Source organism: Musca vetustissima, unplaced genomic scaffold (genome assembly GCF_032173495.1).
Source record: "Musca vetustissima isolate MV318-11 ecotype Yass unplaced genomic scaffold, APGP_CSIRO_Mvet_v1 utg1469, whole genome shotgun sequence".
NCBI classification, from domain to species: domain Eukaryota; kingdom Metazoa; phylum Arthropoda; class Insecta; order Diptera; family Muscidae; genus Musca; species Musca vetustissima.
In genome coordinates, this window is record NW_026879459.1 from 125,646 (window position 1) to 146,161 (window position 20,516).

Below are 20,516 nucleotides of genomic sequence, written 5' to 3' on the forward strand. Positions count from 1 at the left end.
GTCTATATAGATGAGCTGAAGGGCCAGTGTGTCTATATAGATGAGCTGAAGGGCCAGTGTGTCTACATAGATGAGCTGAAGGGCCATTGTGTCTATATAGACGAGTTGAAGGGCCATTGTGTCTATATAGACGAGCTGAAGGGTTAGTGGGTCTATGTAGACGAGCTGAAGGGTTAGTGAGTCTATATAGACGAGCTGACTGGCCAGTGAGTCTATATAGATGAGCTGAAGGGCCAGTGTTTCTATATAGACGACTTGAAGGGCCAGTGTGTCTATATAGACGAGCTGAAGGGTTAGTGGGTCTATGTAGACGAGCTGAAGGGTTAGTGAGTCTATATAGACGAGCTGAAGGGTTAGTGAGTCTATATAGACGAGCTGAAGGGTTAGTGAGTCTATATAGACGAGCTGAAGGGTTAGTGGGTCTATACAGACGAGCTGAAGGACCGGTGAATCTTTATAGACGAGATGATGGTCGGTGAGTCTTTATAGCCCAGCAAAAGGCAAGTGATTCTACCCAGACGAGCTGAAGGGCCAGTGAGTGTATATTGTCGAGCTAAGGGGACAATAAGTCTATATGGACCAGCTAAGGGGCCAGTGAGTCTGTATGGACGAGATGAAGGGCCAGTGAGTCTATGTAGACAAACTGAGGGCCATTTGCTTTGGAGTTTGGACAGTTAGTTTACTACAAAGGATCTGGAATGCCAGTCAGGTTATATAGACTAGCTGAATATATACAAACATCCTGGGGGACAGTGTGTTCAGAGTCCAGTGAGTATCACAGAGAAGCTGAAAGACCAGTGTATCTATACAAATGAACCAGGGAGTCTATGTAAACAAGCTGAGGCGTCCATTATCATATAAAGACGAACTCTGGGGCCAGTGAGGCTATATATCCTTTCAAGGGAGTTGTAAAACTAGAACACCTCTAAATGCGTTTTATGGAATACCAAAACGGCAACAGAATAATTTATTTACTTATAATCTCATTTTCTTTCACTTACCTTGTGGTGATTTCTCCTCTTCCAATTTACCCAAATAAAATGGGCCCTGGCGGGTACTAATTTCATGGACAATAATGGCAAATGAATAGACATCTCCTTTTTGGGTACCCTCCGCTGGGCGATTGTGTTCCATTTTCAACAGCTCTGGGGCGGTCCATAAAAGTTCTGAAAAATATAAAAAATTATGACAACCCTTCAGAAAAATCTTCCCCCCTTCAAATACTTACTACTCCAATACGAATGACTGTTACAATTCTCCACATCATTTTCCTTATCGTAACTATTCCGCCGCAAGGTATGCAAACCAAAATCACATATCTTCAACACAAATCTTGAATCCACAACACAATTCGAAGATTTCAAATTTCCGTGAGCTTTAATATCGGAATTATGCAGAAATTGCATACCCCTGACAATATCATGCATCAGAGACAGCTTAAACATCCAATCCAATTGGAATTGATCATTTTCCAAAATGTCCTGCAGCGAACCCTTTGGACAATATTCCGTTAGAATGAAACTCTTAGCTGGATCTAGGCAGGCTCCGAAAAATTTCACCAAATGGTCATGTTGTAAATCCTTCATTCTCTTTAATTCCAACATCAGTGAGCGGTTGAGGGTAATGTTCCTCTCGTCCACCGTTTTGATGGCAACTTTACAACCACGAAATAGGCCCACGGGTATAAATATTTGACGATCACCACTTAGCGAGCCCATATCATCCGACATCAGGGTCATTTGTGAGTTATGCTTGACTAGGGAGTGTAACGAGCCACGGAAGCAGCGACCTGCGGAATTGTGGAAAATTACATCGTCGATATTTACCCTCCATGCCATGGAATTGATTTCAGCCTCCGATTTGTAATGGCGATAGCCAAAGAAGAAACAAACACTCATGATGACCACCACCACGCCAAGGACCAAAGAGAGTATGGCATAGCCTGGCAGAGCTGTAAATAAAATTTTTAGGAAATCTTATTTTCAGATTTTTTCTACCATACTTACAATTATCGGGACACAGCGAACCATCATAACCACACACCGGCCTATCCAAGGGTGGATCCAAACGATTCCCAGCCCAATGTATGGTTTTGCCCGGCACATATTCCAATTTGTTGTGTTGAAAATGTGCCACAATTTCAAAACGCCCCGTCGTTGGATTCATATCCAGCAACGAGTAGGCAGAGATCCGATCACCATTGGCATCGATTGTCACATTTCCCGTTATACCCATAAAACTACGATTCCACATGCGACGCACCATATCCGTACCATTGATGGGACGTGTCAGCACTGTGGGATCTTCACGTATGCTGTCATTCAGCGCATTGGCATACAGCAGGACGCCGTCGTAAAAGGAGGTAACGAACACCGATATGGGTTCATTGTCATGGAACGTGTAATTGTATTTGGCCTTTGCGATGGATTTAATCTGGAAAATTGAAAACAAAAAAGCGAAATGAAAAAAAAGAAGAAGAGCAAGGATACGTTGACACACAAAAAGCAGCAGCAGCAAGGATGTTCCGTTGATGTTCTCCACTTTTTTTTTCAAGAATTACTTCCTTGATAGTGCATTAACGTTGAGACATTCACAAGAATTTATATGTGTGTGTGGGGAATTGCAAGGGTATTGGATGCGTGACAGTAACGATGCAATGTAGGTTCTTACGAGGGAAGGGAGGACAAATTTTGGCGTTAGGAAAGGAGGGTTTTAGCTGAAGGAAGTCTCTATAGATGAGTTGATGGGGCTCTCTATGAACTGCAGTAAGTCGATCTAAAGGACCAGTGAGTCTATATACGCGAACTAAAGGTCCAGAGAGTCTATATAGGCGATCTACAGGGCCAGTGAGTCTATATAGATGAACTGTGGGGCTAGTGAGTCTATATAGACAAGCTGAAGGGCCAGTTAGTGTATATAGACGAACTGTAGAGCCAGTGTATTTATATAGACGAGCTGAAGGGCCAGTGAGTCTATATATACCAGCTGACTGGCCAGTGAGTCTATATAGACGAGCTGACTGGCCAGTGAGTCTATATAGACGAGCTGACTGGCCAGTGAGTCTATATAGACGAGCTGACTGGCCAGTGAGTCTATATAGACAAGCTGACTGGCCAGTGAGTCTATATAGACGAGCTGACTGGCCAGTGAGTCTATATAGACGAGCTGACTGGCCAGTGAGTCTATATAGACGAGCTGACGGGCCAGTGAGTCTATATAGACGAGCTGAAGGGCCAGTGAGTCTATATAGACGAGCTGAAGGGCTCATGACCAGTGAGTCTATATAAATGGTCTAAGGGACCAGTGAGTCTATATAGAGCTGAGCTGACTGGCCAGTGAGTCTATATAGACGAGCTGACTGGCCAGTGAGTCTATATAGACGAGCTGACTGGCCAGTGAGTCTATATAGACGAGCTGACTGGCCAGTGAGTCTATATAGACGAGCTGACTGGCCAGTGAGTCTATATAGACGAGCTGACTGGCCAGTGAGTCTATATCTATATAGACGAGCTGACTGGCCAGTGAGTCTATATAGACGAGCTGACTGGCCAGTGAGTCTATATAGACGAGCTGACTGGCCAGTGAGTCTATATAGACGAGCTGACTGGCCAGTGAGTCTATATAGACGAGCTGACTGGCCAGTGAGTCTATATAAACGAGCTGACTGGACAGTGAGTCTATATAGACGAGCTGACTGGCCAGTGAGTCTATATAGACGAGCTGACTGGCCAGTGAGTCTATATAGAGGAGCTGACTGGCCAGTGAGTCTATATAGACGAGCTAAAGGGCCAGTGAGTCTATATAGAAGAGCTGACTGGCCAGTGAATCTATATAGACAAGCTGACTGGCCAGTTAGTCTATATAGACGACCTGACTGTCCTGTGAGTTTATATGAGATGAGTCGAAGGTCCTGTGAGTTTATATGAGATGAGTCGAAGGTCCTGTGAGTCTATCATAGTCGAGTTGAAGGGTTTGGACCCCTGGGAAGGGTCTGGAAAATGATTCTTTAAAAATCCACGACGTATTAAGGGTCTGGAAAACGATTTTTAAAAAAGCCACGACCTAAGAAGGGTCTGGAAAATGATTATTATTAGTATTATTTAAAATCCACGCCTTCTGGAGGTCTCGAAAGAAATATTATTTAAATAAAAAATCTGTGCCTTGTGGAGGTCTGAAAAAATAGGCTTTAAAATTCCAAAAATTCTTGAAAAAAAAAATTTTTGAAAAATCCACGCTTTGTGCCTGGAAAAATGATCCTTGAAAAAACCTACGCCTTGTAGAATAATTTATTAAAAATCCACACCTTTTGGAGGTCTTTAAAATATTTCTTAGGGTTGAAGGGTCAGGAAGAATGATTCTTTAAAAATCCACGGCTTGCATAGGGTCTGCAAAAATGATTCTTCAAAAATCCACGCCTTCTGGAGGTCTCGAAAGAAATATTATTTAAAAAATCCACGCCTTCTTTAAAAATATATCCCTTGTGGAGGTCTTGAAAAAATAATCTTTAAAAAATCAATGTTTTGTGCCTGGAAAAATTATCCTTGAAAAAACCTACGCCTTGTAGAATAATTCCTTAAAAATCCACGCCTTTTCGAGGTCTTTAAAAATACTTTCTTATTTCGACTCTATTAGAGGTCAACAGCACCTCTTCCTACACAGGCAGCACCTCCATACACGAATATTACTTATATTCAGTACAGCCCCTCTAATTACTTGTCCAGAATCAGGCATGCTTATTCTTTGGCTCGATAGCCTTCTCCATGTAAATTTTCGCGATGTTTGAGACATAATTGCGACCTCTGGATCGACCAGAAAAACCGACAAAAATTAAGTATTTGGTCCATTTCATCCCCTAAATGTTAACCGATCTTTACCAAAAACAATAGGGGTCTTCATTGGGCCGAACCCATCCTACATGCAAAATTTCGTGAGGATTGGTCCATAACTATGGTTTGTATCGTGTTTAAAAATTATATAGACAGACGGACGGACGGACGGACACACATGTCTAGATCGACTCAGCTAGTCGAGATATGACGATCGGTATACTTAAAGGTGGGTCTAGGGCCAATATTTCGCGTTACAAACTTTTGGGGCTGCACAAAGCTATAATACCCTGACAACATTGTTGTGTAGGGTATAAACACTTCGACTAAATGGCCTTGTAAAAATATTTTTAAAAAATCCTCGTATGAAGTGCCTTCGAAAAAATATGATTTTAACCATCCTCCATATTTGGTTGCTCCACCATCGCGAAAAATTTCCATTTCCCTTGGGGAGGGTTGTGTGCGACGAAAGCTGAATTATGACAACCAAAAAAAGTAAACCAACTGAATTTCATAAATTGAAAATCCGACTCAGTGCTTGAAAACAATGTTACGGAATATAAATTCCCTTTTTATGAGTTTCTGTTTTTTACACCTACAGAAGGAAATTTTATTTATCAGATATCCTCCCTCCCCTCTCGCATTAATGAATGCACAATTTTGTGAATGAATGCATGAATTCATGATTTCAGCAAGTAAAACAAAAAAACGGGGGGAATATAAATTCAAAAGTGTGAAAATATTTTTAATGAAGGGGAAAATTGTGTTGAAAATGGAAAAGTGGCAAAAGGATATTGGAAAGGACATTTGTGGCGAAGAAAAAGAGGGGGACTTTTTTTTGAAAGTTCTGAAGAATTTATAGGGCACTAGGAGAAAGGTTTTAAAGAGAGATGGTGAAGTAATGACCCGATCTAAATATCCTTTAATGGCCCGATTTAAATGTTCTTGATCACTCCATCATAAAAGAGATGAAGGAGCAGTAGGCGAATGATGACCTTGGGAGACTATATCACCAATATGAAATTCTGTCTTTAAACATAATTGTTCTTCATCGGAAAATTCCTTAAAAAATTGTGACATTTAAACACTTCTCTGTTCGGTGAAATTCTTTTAAACCACAAATATTTCCCCCCTCTACACAACTCTTCAAAATGAAAAAACCCTCGCCTTGAAGTGGAAAAAAAGAAAAAAGTTTTTTTCTGGCAACTTTGTTACAACTTTTATATTATTTTAACTTGATTTTTTCTTGTGTTTGTTAATTTATCCTTTAACCCCATCCCCCACTCGCCTATAAACTCTTTGCACTCAGTCGTTCCATTTCCATCTTCACAGAATCCTGATGCAGTTTTAATGTGAATACGAAAACATACCAACATTATTTAATTTGTCTCTGCTCCATTAACATGACTAGACGAGAATTTATATGGAGAAAAATACACACCATTGCCAAAGGATGATAAAAGGATAACAAAAAAAAAATGGAAGAGTGAAAACATGAAAGATCATAAAATTTAAGCAATTTTAAGAGTTTATAGCTTTGCCAAGGGGAACTGCATTTTTTCTTATTTTAATGCCAGAATTTGCAGGTACGTAAATCAACACATTACAAAATACTTAGAGTTTGTAAAAGGACAACAAACAAAGGGAAAAGTCTGTCAGATTAGGGACAAAAATCTTGAGAATATTTTTTTAATAAATCCAAGCCTTGTGAGGGTCTTCAACAAATATTTTTTTTTATAAATCCACACCCTATGGAGGTCGAGGCCCTGGGGAAGTTTTGAAAAAATATTTTTTATTAAATCAACGCCTTGTGGAGGTCTTCAGAAAATATTTTTTAAAAAATCCGAGCATTATGGATGCCTTAAAAACATATTTTTAAAAAAAATCCACTTCTTGCGGAGACATTGAAAACATATTTTTTAAAAAATCCACGCCTTGTGGAGGTCTTCGGAAAATATTTGTTTAAAGAATATTTTTTAAACCCTCTTTTATGTAGTGAAGTTTTTTTTCACAAGCCGTGGATTTTTTAAAGAATATTTTTTCCAGACCCTCCACAAGACGTGGAGTTTTTTTTAAGAATATTTTTTTAACATCTCCACAAGGCGTGGATTTTTTAAAGAATATTTTGTCTGCAACCACCTCCAAGCGTTGATTTTTTAAAGATTTTTTTTCAGACCTTCCACAAGGCGTGGATTTTTTAAGGAATATTTTTTAAAGACCTCCACAAGGCGTGGATTTTTTAAAGAATATTTTTTTTAAAGACCTCCACAAGGCGTGGATTTTTTAAAGAATATTTTTTCTACAACCTCCACAAGGCGTGGATTTTTTAAAGAATATTTTTTCTACAACCTCCACAAGGCGTGGATTTTTTAAAGAATATTTTTTCTACAACCTCCACAAGGCGTGGATTTTTTAAAGAATATTTTTTCTACAACCTCCACAAGGCGTGGATTTTTTAAAGAATATTTTTTCTACAACCTCCACAAGGCGTGGATTTTTTAAAGAATATTTTTTCTACAACCTCCACAAGGCGTGGATTTTTTAAAGAATATTTTTTCTACAACCTCCACAAGGCGTGGATTTTTTAAAGAATATTTTTTCTACAACCTCCACAAGGCGTGGATTTTTTAAAGAATATTTTTTCTACAACCTCCACAAGGCGTGGATTTTTTAAAGAATATTTTTTCTACAACCTCCACAAGGCGTGGATTTTTTAAAGAATATTTTTTCTACAACCTCCACAAGGCGTGGATTTTTTAAAGAATATTTTTTCTACAACCTCCACAAGGCGTGGATTTTTTAAAGAATATTTTTTCTACAACCTCCACAAGGCGTGGATTTTTTAAAGAATATTTTTTCTACAACCTCCACAAGGCGTGGATTTTTTAAAGAATATTTTTTCTACAACCTCCACAAGGCGTGGATTTTTTAAAGATTTGTTTCAGACCTTAAAGAAGACTCCAAGGTGTGGATTTTTTAAAGAAGACTCCAAGGCGTGGATTTTTTAAAGAAGACTCCAAGGCGTGGATTTTTTAAAGATTTGTTTCAGACCTTAAAGAAGACTCCAAGGCGTCGATTTTTTAAAGAAGACTCCAAGGCGTGGATTTTTTAAAGAAGACTCCAAGGCGTGGATTTTTTAAAGAAGACTCCAAGGCGTGGATTTTTTAAAGAAGACTCCAAGGCGTGGATTTTTTAAAGAAGACTCCAAGGCGTGGATTTTTTAAAGAAGACTCCAAGGCGTGGATTTTTTAAAGAAGACTCCAAGGCGTGGATTTTTTAAAGAAGACTCCAAGGCGTGGATTTTTTAAAGAAGACTCCAAGGCGTGGATTTTTTAAAGAAGACTCCAAGGCGTGGATTTTTTAAAGAAGACTCTAAGGCGTGGGTTTTTTAAAGAAGACTCCAAGGCGTGGGTTTTTTAAAGATGACTCCAAGGCGTGGATTTTTTAAAGAAGGATCCAAGGCGTGGATTTTTTAAAGAAGACTCCAAGGCGTGGATTTTTTAAAGAAGACTCCAAGGCGTGGATTTTTTAAAGAAGACTCCAAGGCGTGGATTTTTTAAAGAAGACTCCAAGGCGTGGATTTTTTAAAGAAGACTCCAAGGCGTGGATTTTTTAAAGAAGACTCCAAGGCGTGGATTTTTTAAAGAAGACTCCAAGGCGTGGATTTTTTAAAGAAGACTCCAAGGCGTGGATTTTTTTTTTTAAAGAAGACTCCAAGCGTGGATTTTTTAAAGAAGACTCCAAGGCGTGGATTTTTTAAAGAAGACTCCAAGGCGTGGATTTTTTAAAGAAGACTCCAAGGCGTGGATTTTTTAAAGAAGACTCCAAGGCGTGGATTTTTTAAAGAAGACTCCAAGGCGTGGATTTTTTAAAGAAGACTCCAAGGCGTGGATTTTTTAAAGAAGACTCCAAGGCGTGGATTTTTTAAAGAAGACTCCAAGGCGTGGATTTTTTAAAGAAGACTCCAAGGCGTGGATTTTTTAAAGAAGACTCCAAGGCGTGGATTTTTTAAAGAAGACTCCAAGGCGTGGATTTTTTAAAGAAGACTCCAAGGCGTGGATTTTTTAAAGAAGACTCCAAGGCGTGGATTTTTTAAAGAAGACTCCAAGGCGTGGATTTTTTAAAGAAGACTCCAAGGAGTGGATTTTTAAAGAAGACTCCAAGGCTTGGATTTTGAAAAAAATATTTTTTCAAGAATATTCCAAAGAGTGGATTTTTTAATGAAGACTCCAAGGCTTTAATTTTGAAAAAAATATTTTTTCAAGAATATTCCAAGGCGTAGATTTAAAAAAAAAAAATATTATTCAAGAATATTCCAAGGCGTGGATTTTGAAAAAAACCTTTTTCAACAATATTCCAAGGCTTGGATTTTGAAAAAAAATTTTCAAGAATATTCGAAGGCTTGGATTTTGAAAAAATTTTTTTTCTAGAATATTCCAAGGCGTAGATTAAAAAAAAAACATTATTCAAGAATATTCCAAGGCTTGGATTTTGAAAAAAAATTTTTTTTTAAGAATATTCCAAGGCGTAGATTTTGAAAAAAAACATTTTTCAAGAATATTCCAAGGCGTGCATTTTGAAAAAAATATATTTTTTCCAGAGAGATTTTTTAAAGAAATTTTCAAGTAGACTCCAAGAGGTAGATTTTTAAAGAATACTTTTTTCAATACTTAGCTCATCTGTAGAAGATTCCCCTTAGCTCACCTATAGAAGCTTCCCTTCAGTGTGTATATAGAAGACTCTCTTCAGTTCTTCTAAAGAAGACGGCCGTCAACTCGTCTATAGAAGTCTCCCTTCAGCTCTTCTATGGAAGACCCCCTCTAGGTCCTCTGTAAAACTTTCCCTTCATCTTGTCTATGGAATAATCCTTTCAACTCCTTTATGGAATCCCTGCAGCTCGTCTAAAGTAGACTTCCTTGGCCTCGTCTATAAGAAGCCCTATATAGACGAGCCATGATGTCGTCTCCCTCTTCCCTTCATTTAGTTCTAAACATGTGTGGTTCTACAAATTTTGTTGTTGTTGCTTATGATTATTATTGTTCTTGTTCTGCCAATTATTGTTTATTTGAATTTCTAGGATTTCTGGATTTAAACATTTACTTAAAATTTTTGTTTATTTCCACCTGAAAAAAAATGTTTTGTTCGCTGGCATTTGGCTTACCTCATCCGATACTTTGGTATATTCCTCATCATCCGGTTGTTTAGGTGTTACCGTTAACATTGCTGTGTAGGCTTTACGGGCTCGTTCATTATTTTCCGCTGTATCATTTTTATCATACCAGGGCTGGGAGGTTAGATAGGGTGATCTGCAAAAGAAGCCAAAAAAAAAGAAATGGAAATTAATTACTAAGGGTAGATGGTGTTTCTTTATAGGGGAGAATAATTTATCAATGTGAGGTGATGTCTGAGGAGGTTTTACTATAGAAAACGAAGTTTTTTTTCTATAGAAAAAAATCATTGGTTGATGTCTCTTGAGTTTTTTTTTTATAAAAAAATGTCCTTAATGGGAACTAAGATCTGCGAAATTTATTTCTATTGCAACGCCGTCAATTGTGTTTTCCTACCTGCAGCCTACCTTAATCTCTCCCTTTCTTTTTCTTATACAAAGTTATATATTCTCCTGCGGATCAAATATATTCACCAATAATTAACGCTAATTTATTTCAAATTAGATTAAAATTTTTAATTATAATTCGAACTTAATTACCCCTATAAAAAGGCAATTTAAAAGTATTTTTCATTCCCTGGGCAGAGGGGTAAGCTACCTTGCATTTAAGTAGGAAACGTGCATAGCTGCTACAATGTTTCTAATTGGCTGATAAAAAAAGATTTAACTGAATTGTGAAATGTTTTTTTTTTTTGTTTACAATTTAATTTTTAGCAACTCAGCGAAAAACATTGAACAGCCACCAGCCAGCCAGTCTGTCATTCATTCAGGCCGAAATGTATGAACTAGGGAAAATGCCAAATTTAAGGATGAATGACGTTTAGAAACAAAAAGTGAAAGTATTTTCAGTGCCAGGGAATGAAAAAAAATATTTGAAATAAAAAGGTGCCAACATTTAAACTAAACAAAAATAGGATGTGATCTCAAAGGTAAAATGGCGTTCCGAAAATGACATAGTCAGCGATCAAAAATTATCCCTGCACTTCGACTCGAAAATAGTTTTTAATAGTTTTGATACAAATGTTAGCAAAGGTCAATGGTATTGTCATGTCATAATTTTTTTCCCCTATCCAACACGATTTGTAAATTTCCAACAACTAACTAATTTCTGACTCAGAAAAGTCATGTCACAACAACATATGTTTTTGTTGTTGTTTTGAATAATAAAACATGATTTAATTACATGTTTAATATCATCATCATCACCCAGACCCTGCAACTTAGTAGCAAATATTAAAAATAAAATTGTAATTATTTACAACAACAACAACAAAATTAATGATTGCAATTAAAACACGACAAAACAACTAATTCTTATGAGGTGTAAATTAAATGAAAAACTAATTTGAAACAATTCATAAAAATTCAGGCAAAAGCCAGTGAAGACTTTTTCTATAGAAAAAAATCACTGAGACCTCAGAGATGTGATTTTTCTATAGAAAAAAATCACTGAGACCTCAGAGACTGATTTTTTTTCTATAGAAAAAAATTCACTGAGACCTCAGTGATGTCATTTTTTTCTATAGAAAAAAAATTCACTGAGACCTCAGTGAGGTGTTTTTTTTCCTATAGAAAAAAATTCACTGAGACCTCAGTGATGTGAGTTATTTTCTATAGAACAAAATTCACTGAGACCTCAGAGATGGCATTTTTTGTATAGGAAAAAATTTACAGAGACCTCAGTGATGTGTTTTTTTTTTTTCTATAGAAAAAAAATCACTGAGACCTCAGTGATGTGTTTTTTTCTATAGTAAAAAATTCACTGAGACCTCAGTGAGGCGTTTTTTTCTATAGAAAAAAATTCACTGAGACCTCAGTGAGGCGTTTTTTTCTATAGAAAAAAATTCACTGAGACCACAGTGATGTGATTTTTTCCATAGAAAAAATTCACTGAGAACTCAGAGATGGCATTTTTTCTATAGAAAAAAAATTCACTGAGACCTCAGTGAAGTGTTTTTTTCTATAGACAAAAATTCACTGAGACCTCAGTGAGGTGTTTTTTCTATAGAAAAAAATTCACTGAGACCTCAGTGAGGTGTTTTTTTCAATAGAAAAAAATTCACTGAGACCTCAGTGAGGTGTTTTTTTGCTATAGAAACAAATTCACTGAGACCTCAGTGAGGTGTTTTTTTCTATAGAAAAAAATTCACTGAGACCTCAGTGAGGTGTTTTTTTCTGTAGAAAAAAATTCACTGAGACCTCAGTGAGGTGTTTTTTTCTATAGAAAAAAAATCACTGAGACCTCAGTGAATGCTTTTTCTATAGAAAAAAAAATTCACTGAGACCTCAGTGAATGCTTTTTCTATAGAAAAAAATTCATTGAGACCTCAGTGAATGCTTTTTCTATAGAAAAAAATTCACTGAGACCTCAGTGAATGCTTTTTCTATAGAAAAAAATTCACTGAGACCTCAGTGAATGCTTTTTCTATAGAAAAAAATTCACTGAGACCTCAGTGAATGCTTTTTCTATAGAAAAAAATTCACTTAGACCTCAGTGAATGCTTTTTCTATAGAATGCTTTTTCTATAGAAAAAAATTCACTGAGACCTCAGTGATGTGATTTTTTTCTATAGAAAAAAATTCACTGAGACCTCAGTGATGTGATTTTTTTCTATAGAAAAAAATTCACTGAGACCTCAGTGATGTGATTTTTTTCTATAGAAAAAAATTCACTGAGACCTCAGTGATGCACTTTTTTCTATAGAAAAAAATTCACTGAGACCTCAGTGATGCACTTTTTTCTATAGAAAAAAATTCACTGAGACCTCAGTGATGCACTTTTTTCTATAGAAAAAAATTCACTGAGACCTCAAGGGAAATTTTTCTTAGTATTATGTTTTTTGGTTTTGAAACTTTACTCACCTTGAAAACAATTCAATATTTATGAAAACATATTCCCCACTATCGATCATATTTAGCTCCTCGGCTGTTAGCATAATTTGCCGTATATTATGCGGATCGGCACACATAATGACAACTGTAATGAGATTAGAAATAGAAACAAAATTAGAAAACTAAATCCATTAAAAATAGATTATTTGGTGTGATGACAATACTAGAAAATGAAAAATCTAAAAGAGGGAAATTGTATTTAAAATGTTTTATTCGGAATTTTTTACAACGTAATTAATTTCCGTAAATAAACACCCCCACCAGCAAACATCACTTGTTGCTACTTCTTGCACGTAGTTGATAGTTTATAATTTTCGAATACCCAACGAACAATTTTTGGTTAAATTATACAAATGAATTTAATTGGTTCTTCAAGGAAGAATATTTTCGATCGTGGAATTTACCTACAAATCTAATGAAAATCTGTAAGAAAAATTCCTGGCAGAAATGAAAACTTTCTTAGAAAGCAAACAATTTTTCAGGGGGAAATATCTGACCTGACTCTCATCATCTATTTCCCTTCCAATAATTTCTTTTTTCCGACTTCCGCCATCATTGATTTATTTTTTCAATTCATCTAATTTCCCAACACAAATGTTTGCTGGGTTATTTGGTAGTTGGTGACATATTTGTGTATCTCTGTGTGTGTTTTGTATACAAAATAGCCGTAGTAAATAAATTAAATACCGTACAAAACAAAAAAGCATTTTAGTGGTCATTGTCATTGCCCACTGAGGAGGCAGTTATGATTATCAATTATCATTAAGTGACTTAGAAAAAAAAACAATCGACAACAAAAACAACGACAATGCGATGCGATAAATAATTATAAATTTTGTTGTTGTTGCATTTTGAAAACTAAGGCAACAACAAAGACCAGATGTTTTTTGGGAGGAAGATTTTACAGTGCATTCGAAGGGATTCATTGTGTAAGAGATTTTTTCTATAGCAAAAAAACACAACACTTAGGTCTCAGTGAATTTTTTTCTATAGAGAGGTCTCAGTGAATTTTTTTCTATAGAAAAAAGTGCATCACTGAGGTCTCAGTGAATTTTTTTCTATAGAAAAAAGTGCATCACTGAGGTCTCAGTGAATTTTTTTCTATAGAAAAAAGTGCATCACTGAGGTCTCAGTGAATTTTTTCTATAGAAAAAAGTGCATCACTGAGGTCTCAGTGAATTTTTTCTATAGAAAAAAGTGCATCACTGAGGTCTCAGTGAATTTTTTTTAGAAAAAAACACATCACTGAGGTCTCAGTGAATTTTTTTCTATAGAAAAAACTGCATCACTGAGGTCTCAGTGAATTTTTTTTCTATAGAAAAAAACACATCACTGAGGTCTCAGTGATTTTTTTTCTATAGAAAACCAGTAAGGAAAGTAGTAAAGTCGGACTGGGCCGACTATATGATACCCTTCACCACTTTGGGTATAATGTACATATGTATCCTAACAATTGCATGTCTATGTTCCCTCTTTCTCCAACCTATCCTAACTTAAATTTCATTCGAGCAGATTTAGAGCCGCTTGCGTAACATGGGAAAAATTTATGGAAAACGATTTATAGCAAAATTGATACACGCTATTCGGTACGCCGAGTTGTTAAAAATATAATCTATATGTGGGAGCTATATATAAATCTGAACCGATATCCACGAAATTTTACACACATCGCTTTAGACTTCATTCAGTACGCTGTGCGAAATTTCGTGCAATTCGAAGGATATATAGGGACGTTGGTGCATCAATCGGACGAACATATATATGGGAGCTATATCGAAATCTCGACCGATTTTCCCGAAACTCACCACTCATCATTCTAGACTCAATTTAGTATGCTAAGCCAAATTTTGTGCAAATCGAAGAAAATAACGGGACTTTGGTACACCATTTACCTTAAATCGGACGAAAATATATATGAGAGCTATGTCCAAATCTGAACCGATTTTCAGGAAACTTGACACACATCATTCTAGACCTAATTCATTACGCTGTACCAAATTTCGTGCAAATCGAATAATATATAGGGACTTTGGTACACCATTTACCTAAAATCGGACGAAAATATATATGGGAGCTATATCCAAATCTGAACCGATTTTCACGAAACTTTGCACACATCATTCTAGACCTAATTCATTACGCTGTACCAAATTTCGTGCAAATGCAATGATATATAGGGACCATTTACATTAAATCGGAAGAAAATATATATGGGAGCTATATCTAAATCTGAACCGATTTTTCCCAAATTTAATAGGGTTCGTCCTTAGGCCAAATAAGTGACCTTTGCCAAATTCCAATTCGGATTATAAATGCGACCTGTACTTTGTTTACAATTTAACATCGACAGACAGACGGACGGACGGACATGCATAAATCGACTCAGAAAGTGATTCTATGCATATTCTCAAAAGGAACCATGTGTCTATCTCGTTTCCTTTTGCCTGTTACAAACATATGCACAAAGACATACTACCCTGTGGTGAAGGGTATAAAAAGGCCATCACTGAGGCCTGACGTTTCAGTTCCTGACGTCTCAGTGGCCTGACGTCTCAGTGGTGAAGGGTATAAAAAGGCCATCACTGAGGCCTGACGTCTCAGGTCGAAGATTTTCCGTTTGAGGAAGATATTTTTGAAAATTCTTCTGTCCACCGGAGGCCTATTTAGATGCTCGAATATCTATTGAAGTCCTGTGTAGAAAGTGTGTGTCTATAGAAGACTAAGCTAGGATGATTTCAATATAGATGATCTCAGGAATGTATTTTGACCGTATAGGACCCCAAAAAGATCTTCTATGTAAGGGAGACCTCGGAAGTTATGTTTATCATGGGAAGACATTTTTAGAGCCCCCGGTTCATCATCTATGTATATATATCCCGCTATCTATAAACGACCTCTTTGTTTATAGGAAAGGTCTTTAGAAAGTCTTCTTGTTGTGGAAGATCTTCTTGGAGATCCTTCTGTATACAGGAGACCTCATTAGAATGTCGTCTATTTATTTAAGATTTTTATAGAAGGCGTGCTTTAGGCGTACTTTAGGGCGATGTCAATATATACGACCTGAAAGAGACCTCGGAAAGTAAGTGTATCTTCGGAAGACATTAAAAATGTCTTCTATTCATTGAATAAACCTCTGAAATGTCTTCTGTTCGTAAAATACTTTTGAAAGCTGGTTTTTGATATTTAGAAAGTATTTTCGGAGGTCTTCAGTCTGCAAAGGACCTCTGATATGTCTTCCACCTATGGAAGGCCTTCTGGGAGTTCCCCTATTTATAGGATACCTTGTATAATACATATATATTTGATAACTGTCCCTATTTGGAAAGCAAGAACAACAAAAACCATTAAATCGTAAAACAAATATTTACAATTACTGGAAAATTGTTTTTTTTGTTTTCGTACGATTTTGAATTGCTACTGAAAATGATTTTAAGTAGCCGCTTTGCGTGTTTTCTGGTCATTTTCAGATATCACCCCCATAACTTTTTTTGTTTTTTACCGGCAGCAGCTTAAAACTAATTAGTAAGGCTTTTGACAATAACAGAAACAACAACAACAAAAATTTTTGACGTCATTGATTACGTCAAAATAAAAATTAGTATTTAAATATTTGTTGGGATAGTTTGAAATTGACCGGTACGAAGTACTTTGTCATAATTTTTTGGTTTTGATATATTTTGGGTGAGAAGGTTGGAGAGGGGATTATAACTAAGGAAGGAGATTTTTCTATTGAAAAAAAAAAAAAATCATACAGAGACCTAAAATAAGGACCCTTTTTCATTAAACCGCTTGGAGAGAACTCAATACCGAAGAAATATTTCTTTCTATAAAATAGAAAATCAGCAGATCTAAGTTCCCACTATGAGTTATCCTTTCAATTATGAGTTATCACGCCTTTCAAATATAGAAAATTTTATAACTGATTCGATTTCTTATTTAAAAAACCAGTAAGGAAAGTAGTAAAGTCGGGCGAGGCCGACTATATGACACACTTCACCACTTTGGGTATATTCATCAGATGAATTCTGCCGAATTCTGCAACCTATACTAAATTTTTCATTTGTTCAAAATGTGACAAAATTACCTATAATCGGGAGAAAATATATATAGAAGCTCTATCCAAATCTGAACCGATTTCAAAACTTTCCACATTTCAAAACTTACGTTGTGCAAAATTTGTGTCAGTTTTGTGTAAAATCGGACGAAAATATATATGAAGAAGCTATATCAACATCTGAACCGATTTCAATGGGAATGACAGAGTTTAACTTATATTAACTAAAGTTTATTGTACAAAATTGTGTGGCAATCGGACAAACTTTGGGTCTTTAGTGCACAATTTACATAAAATCGGAAGAAAAAATATATAGGAGCTATATATAAATCTGAACCGATTTTCAGGAAACTTTACACACATCCACCATTTACCTTAAATCGGAGGAAGATATATATGGGAGCTATACCTAAATCTGAACCGATTTTCACGAAACTTAACACACATCATTCTAGACCTAATTCATTACGCTGTGCCAAATTTCGTGCAAATCGAAAGATATATAGGCACTTTGGTGCACCATTTACCTTAAATCGGACGAAAATATATATGGGAGCTATATCTAAATTTGAACCGATTTTCAGGAAACTTTACACACATCACTCCAGACTCATTCCAGTACACTATGCCAAATTTCGTGCAAATCGAAAGATATATAGGAACTTTGGTACACCATTTACCTTAAATCGGGCGAAAATATATATGGGAGCTATATCTAAATCTGAACCGATTTTCAGGAAACTTAACACACATCATTCTAGACCTAATTCATTACGCTGTGCCAAATTTCGTGCAAATCGAAAGATATATAGACACTTTGGTGCACCATTTACCTTAAATCGGACGAAGATATATGTGGGAGATATATCTAAATCTGAACCGATTTTAACGAAACTTAACACACATCATTCTAGACCTAATTCATTACGCTATGCCAAATTTCGTGCAAATCGAATGATATATAGGGACTTTGGTACACCATTTACCTTAAATCGGACGAAGACATATATGGGAGCTATATCTAAATCTGAACCGATTTTCAGGAAACTTAACACACATCATTCTAGACCTAATTCATTACGCTGTGCCAAATTTCGTGCAAATCGAAAGATATATAGGCACTTTGGTGCACCATTTACCTTAAATCGGACGAAAATATATATGGGGGCTACATCTAAATCTGGACTGATTTTTCCCAATTTCAAAAGGGTTCGTCCTTGGGCCAATTAAGTGACCTGTGCCAAATTTCATCCAAATCGGATCATAAATGCGACCTGTACTTTGTTAACAAAAATACATGGGCGGACGGACGGACGACATACGGACATGCATAAATCGACTCAGGAAGTGATTCTATGCATATTCTCCAAAGGAACCATGGGTCTATCTCGATTATTTTTGCCTGTTACAAACATATGCACAAAGACATAATACCCTGCACTACAGTGTGGTGAAGGGTATAAAAATATATAACGTTCATGACCTCCGAACATGTGCCGTAAACATACCCTTCCCCCTTTTTGAATTTTATTACTGCTTTTGATTTGAATTTAAACGTTTTTGAATATCGCCACTTAAACACAATATTCGTTTTTGTGGCAACAATTAGTTATCGCGAACTATTGCTCTTGATGGTGTTTTTGTTGTAATTCTTATCGTTTTTTTTAATAAAGTCATCGTCATCAATGGGTGAGTAAGTGAGTGAACGCTATGCTCATAAATGTTTCTGGTCAAATGTGAAATAAAAATTTGCAAACTGACAAAACCAGCGACAACAACTAACTGCTGGCTGACTGGCTGACGGACTGATTGTAACAACTTGATTGAATTTCATATAGAAAAATTATAAAATATATTATTTCGAAAACGATAGTAGATAAAGGCAACAACAACAGCCAATTCAATATCTATGCATTCTAATAGGACGCCTGATTGTGCCAATCAGAAATCCAGCCAGGCCTGCCACTCAGCCGCTAATCAAAGTAGCAAAAAAAAAAAAAAATTACAACAACACGAGTGTGAATATAGCTCGCGTGAGTGAGCATATGCCACAAGCTCGCAAGTGGTAAGCGTGCTTCATAAAATGCAAATAAATGAAATATTGTAGAATTTTTCTTTTTTTGTTCCGCATACAATTCAATTTCGATGATATGTAGATGAAACGTTGGATAATAGCAGAAGCAACAACAAAAACAGCAATCAAATTGATTGATTTGTTTATGAAGTTAAGCGGATTTGTAAATTTATAATTGAATTTAGAAGGCAAAAAAATATATAACCAATGGAAAATCATGTAAAAAAGTCGTTAAGGCCGGGTCGAACATTTTATACTTGCCACCATGTGAGGTGCATACAAAATTCATTAAGGAGACTCCCGGACCCCTATTTCACGATTTCAAAATTTCGGGTTTTTTATTTTTTGATATGAACCCACAAAATCTTGGGAATGTCCCTTCTCGAGGAATGCTTTTTTCTCGAAACAGCGTTTTTACGAATTTGCGGGCAGGATAACTCAATAAAAAATATTCTGGGCCTACATAGATATCGTATGCACTAGGATAAATCCAATTGGTGAAGATCTTGCATATTTTTGAGCTTGCTTTAAAAACGAAACCAATTTTCAAAAAACACAAAAAAAAATTCCTTGGTCCGATATGCTCATTTACCAACCGGTTGAAACTCGTCAAAATTTAAAATCGATAATGTGGGAATTCCCTTAATTGGTAACATTAAAACCAGTCTAAATGAAAAATTTTAACCCAAATAAGCAAGTCAAAATCGGTATGATCGATTTTCACCATACGATTTTCCAATCGCTCTCCTATAATATAAATAAAGTCCAATATAAAAGCCTTTTAAATATCATTATGTCCGGCTGTGTCGAACTTTTTCATATCCTTCAGCACGATGTGCGCATTAAAAATACCAAACATCGTTCAAAATATGCCAATTATGGGCATGCCATTGTAAATATATGCCAGGATTATTTTCCATCCCCGTAAAAATGAAATAAAAAAACCAGTAAGGAAAGTTCTAAGTCGGATGGGGCCGACTATATGATACCCTTCACCACTTTGGGTACATACAAGTGATGTTAATATTTACAATATTATGTAGATAGGGCAGATATAGAATCTTTGAAGGGACGATTGAGATGGAATCGGCCATTCGGTGCACAATTTACATAAAATCGAACGAAAATATATAAAAAGACCTATATCAAAATCTGAACCGATTTCAGCAAACCTTATCACACAGCAAAATTTTGCTCAATCGGACAAACATTGGGAGTGTATCATTCACAAAAAATCGGACAAAACTATATATGGTAGCTATATCTAAATCTGAACCGATTTTAACAAAACTTCGCAGACATCAGACCGGACCTAATTCAGTACTCTGTGCAAAATGTTGTTCAATCGGACAACGGACGAAACTATATATGGAAGCTATATCTAAATCTGAACCGATTTTAACAAAACGGCGTAGACATAAGTATGGACCTGATTCAGTATGTTTGTAACAGGCAAAATTAATCGAGATAGTCCCATGGTTCCTTTTGAGAATATGCATAGAA

The 20,516-nt window shown here is 36.1% G+C and overlaps 1 protein-coding gene across 1 annotated transcript in view; it reads right to left on the minus strand.

Moving 5' to 3' along the window:
* Positions 1-20,516, minus strand: part of LOC133324373 (atrial natriuretic peptide receptor 1) — a gene marked incomplete at its 5' end in the record, with an annotated part of 51,173 nt that overhangs the window by 11,944 nt on the left and 18,713 nt on the right. The window contains 5 exons of the mRNA XM_061533217.1: positions 1,002-1,166; positions 1,229-1,951; positions 2,007-2,433; positions 9,988-10,132; positions 12,856-12,970. Coding sequence (XP_061389201.1) covers positions 1,002-1,166; positions 1,229-1,951; positions 2,007-2,433; positions 9,988-10,132; positions 12,856-12,970 — 1,575 coding nt within the window. The remainder of the gene's footprint in view (positions 1-1,001; positions 1,167-1,228; positions 1,952-2,006; positions 2,434-9,987; positions 10,133-12,855; positions 12,971-20,516) is intronic.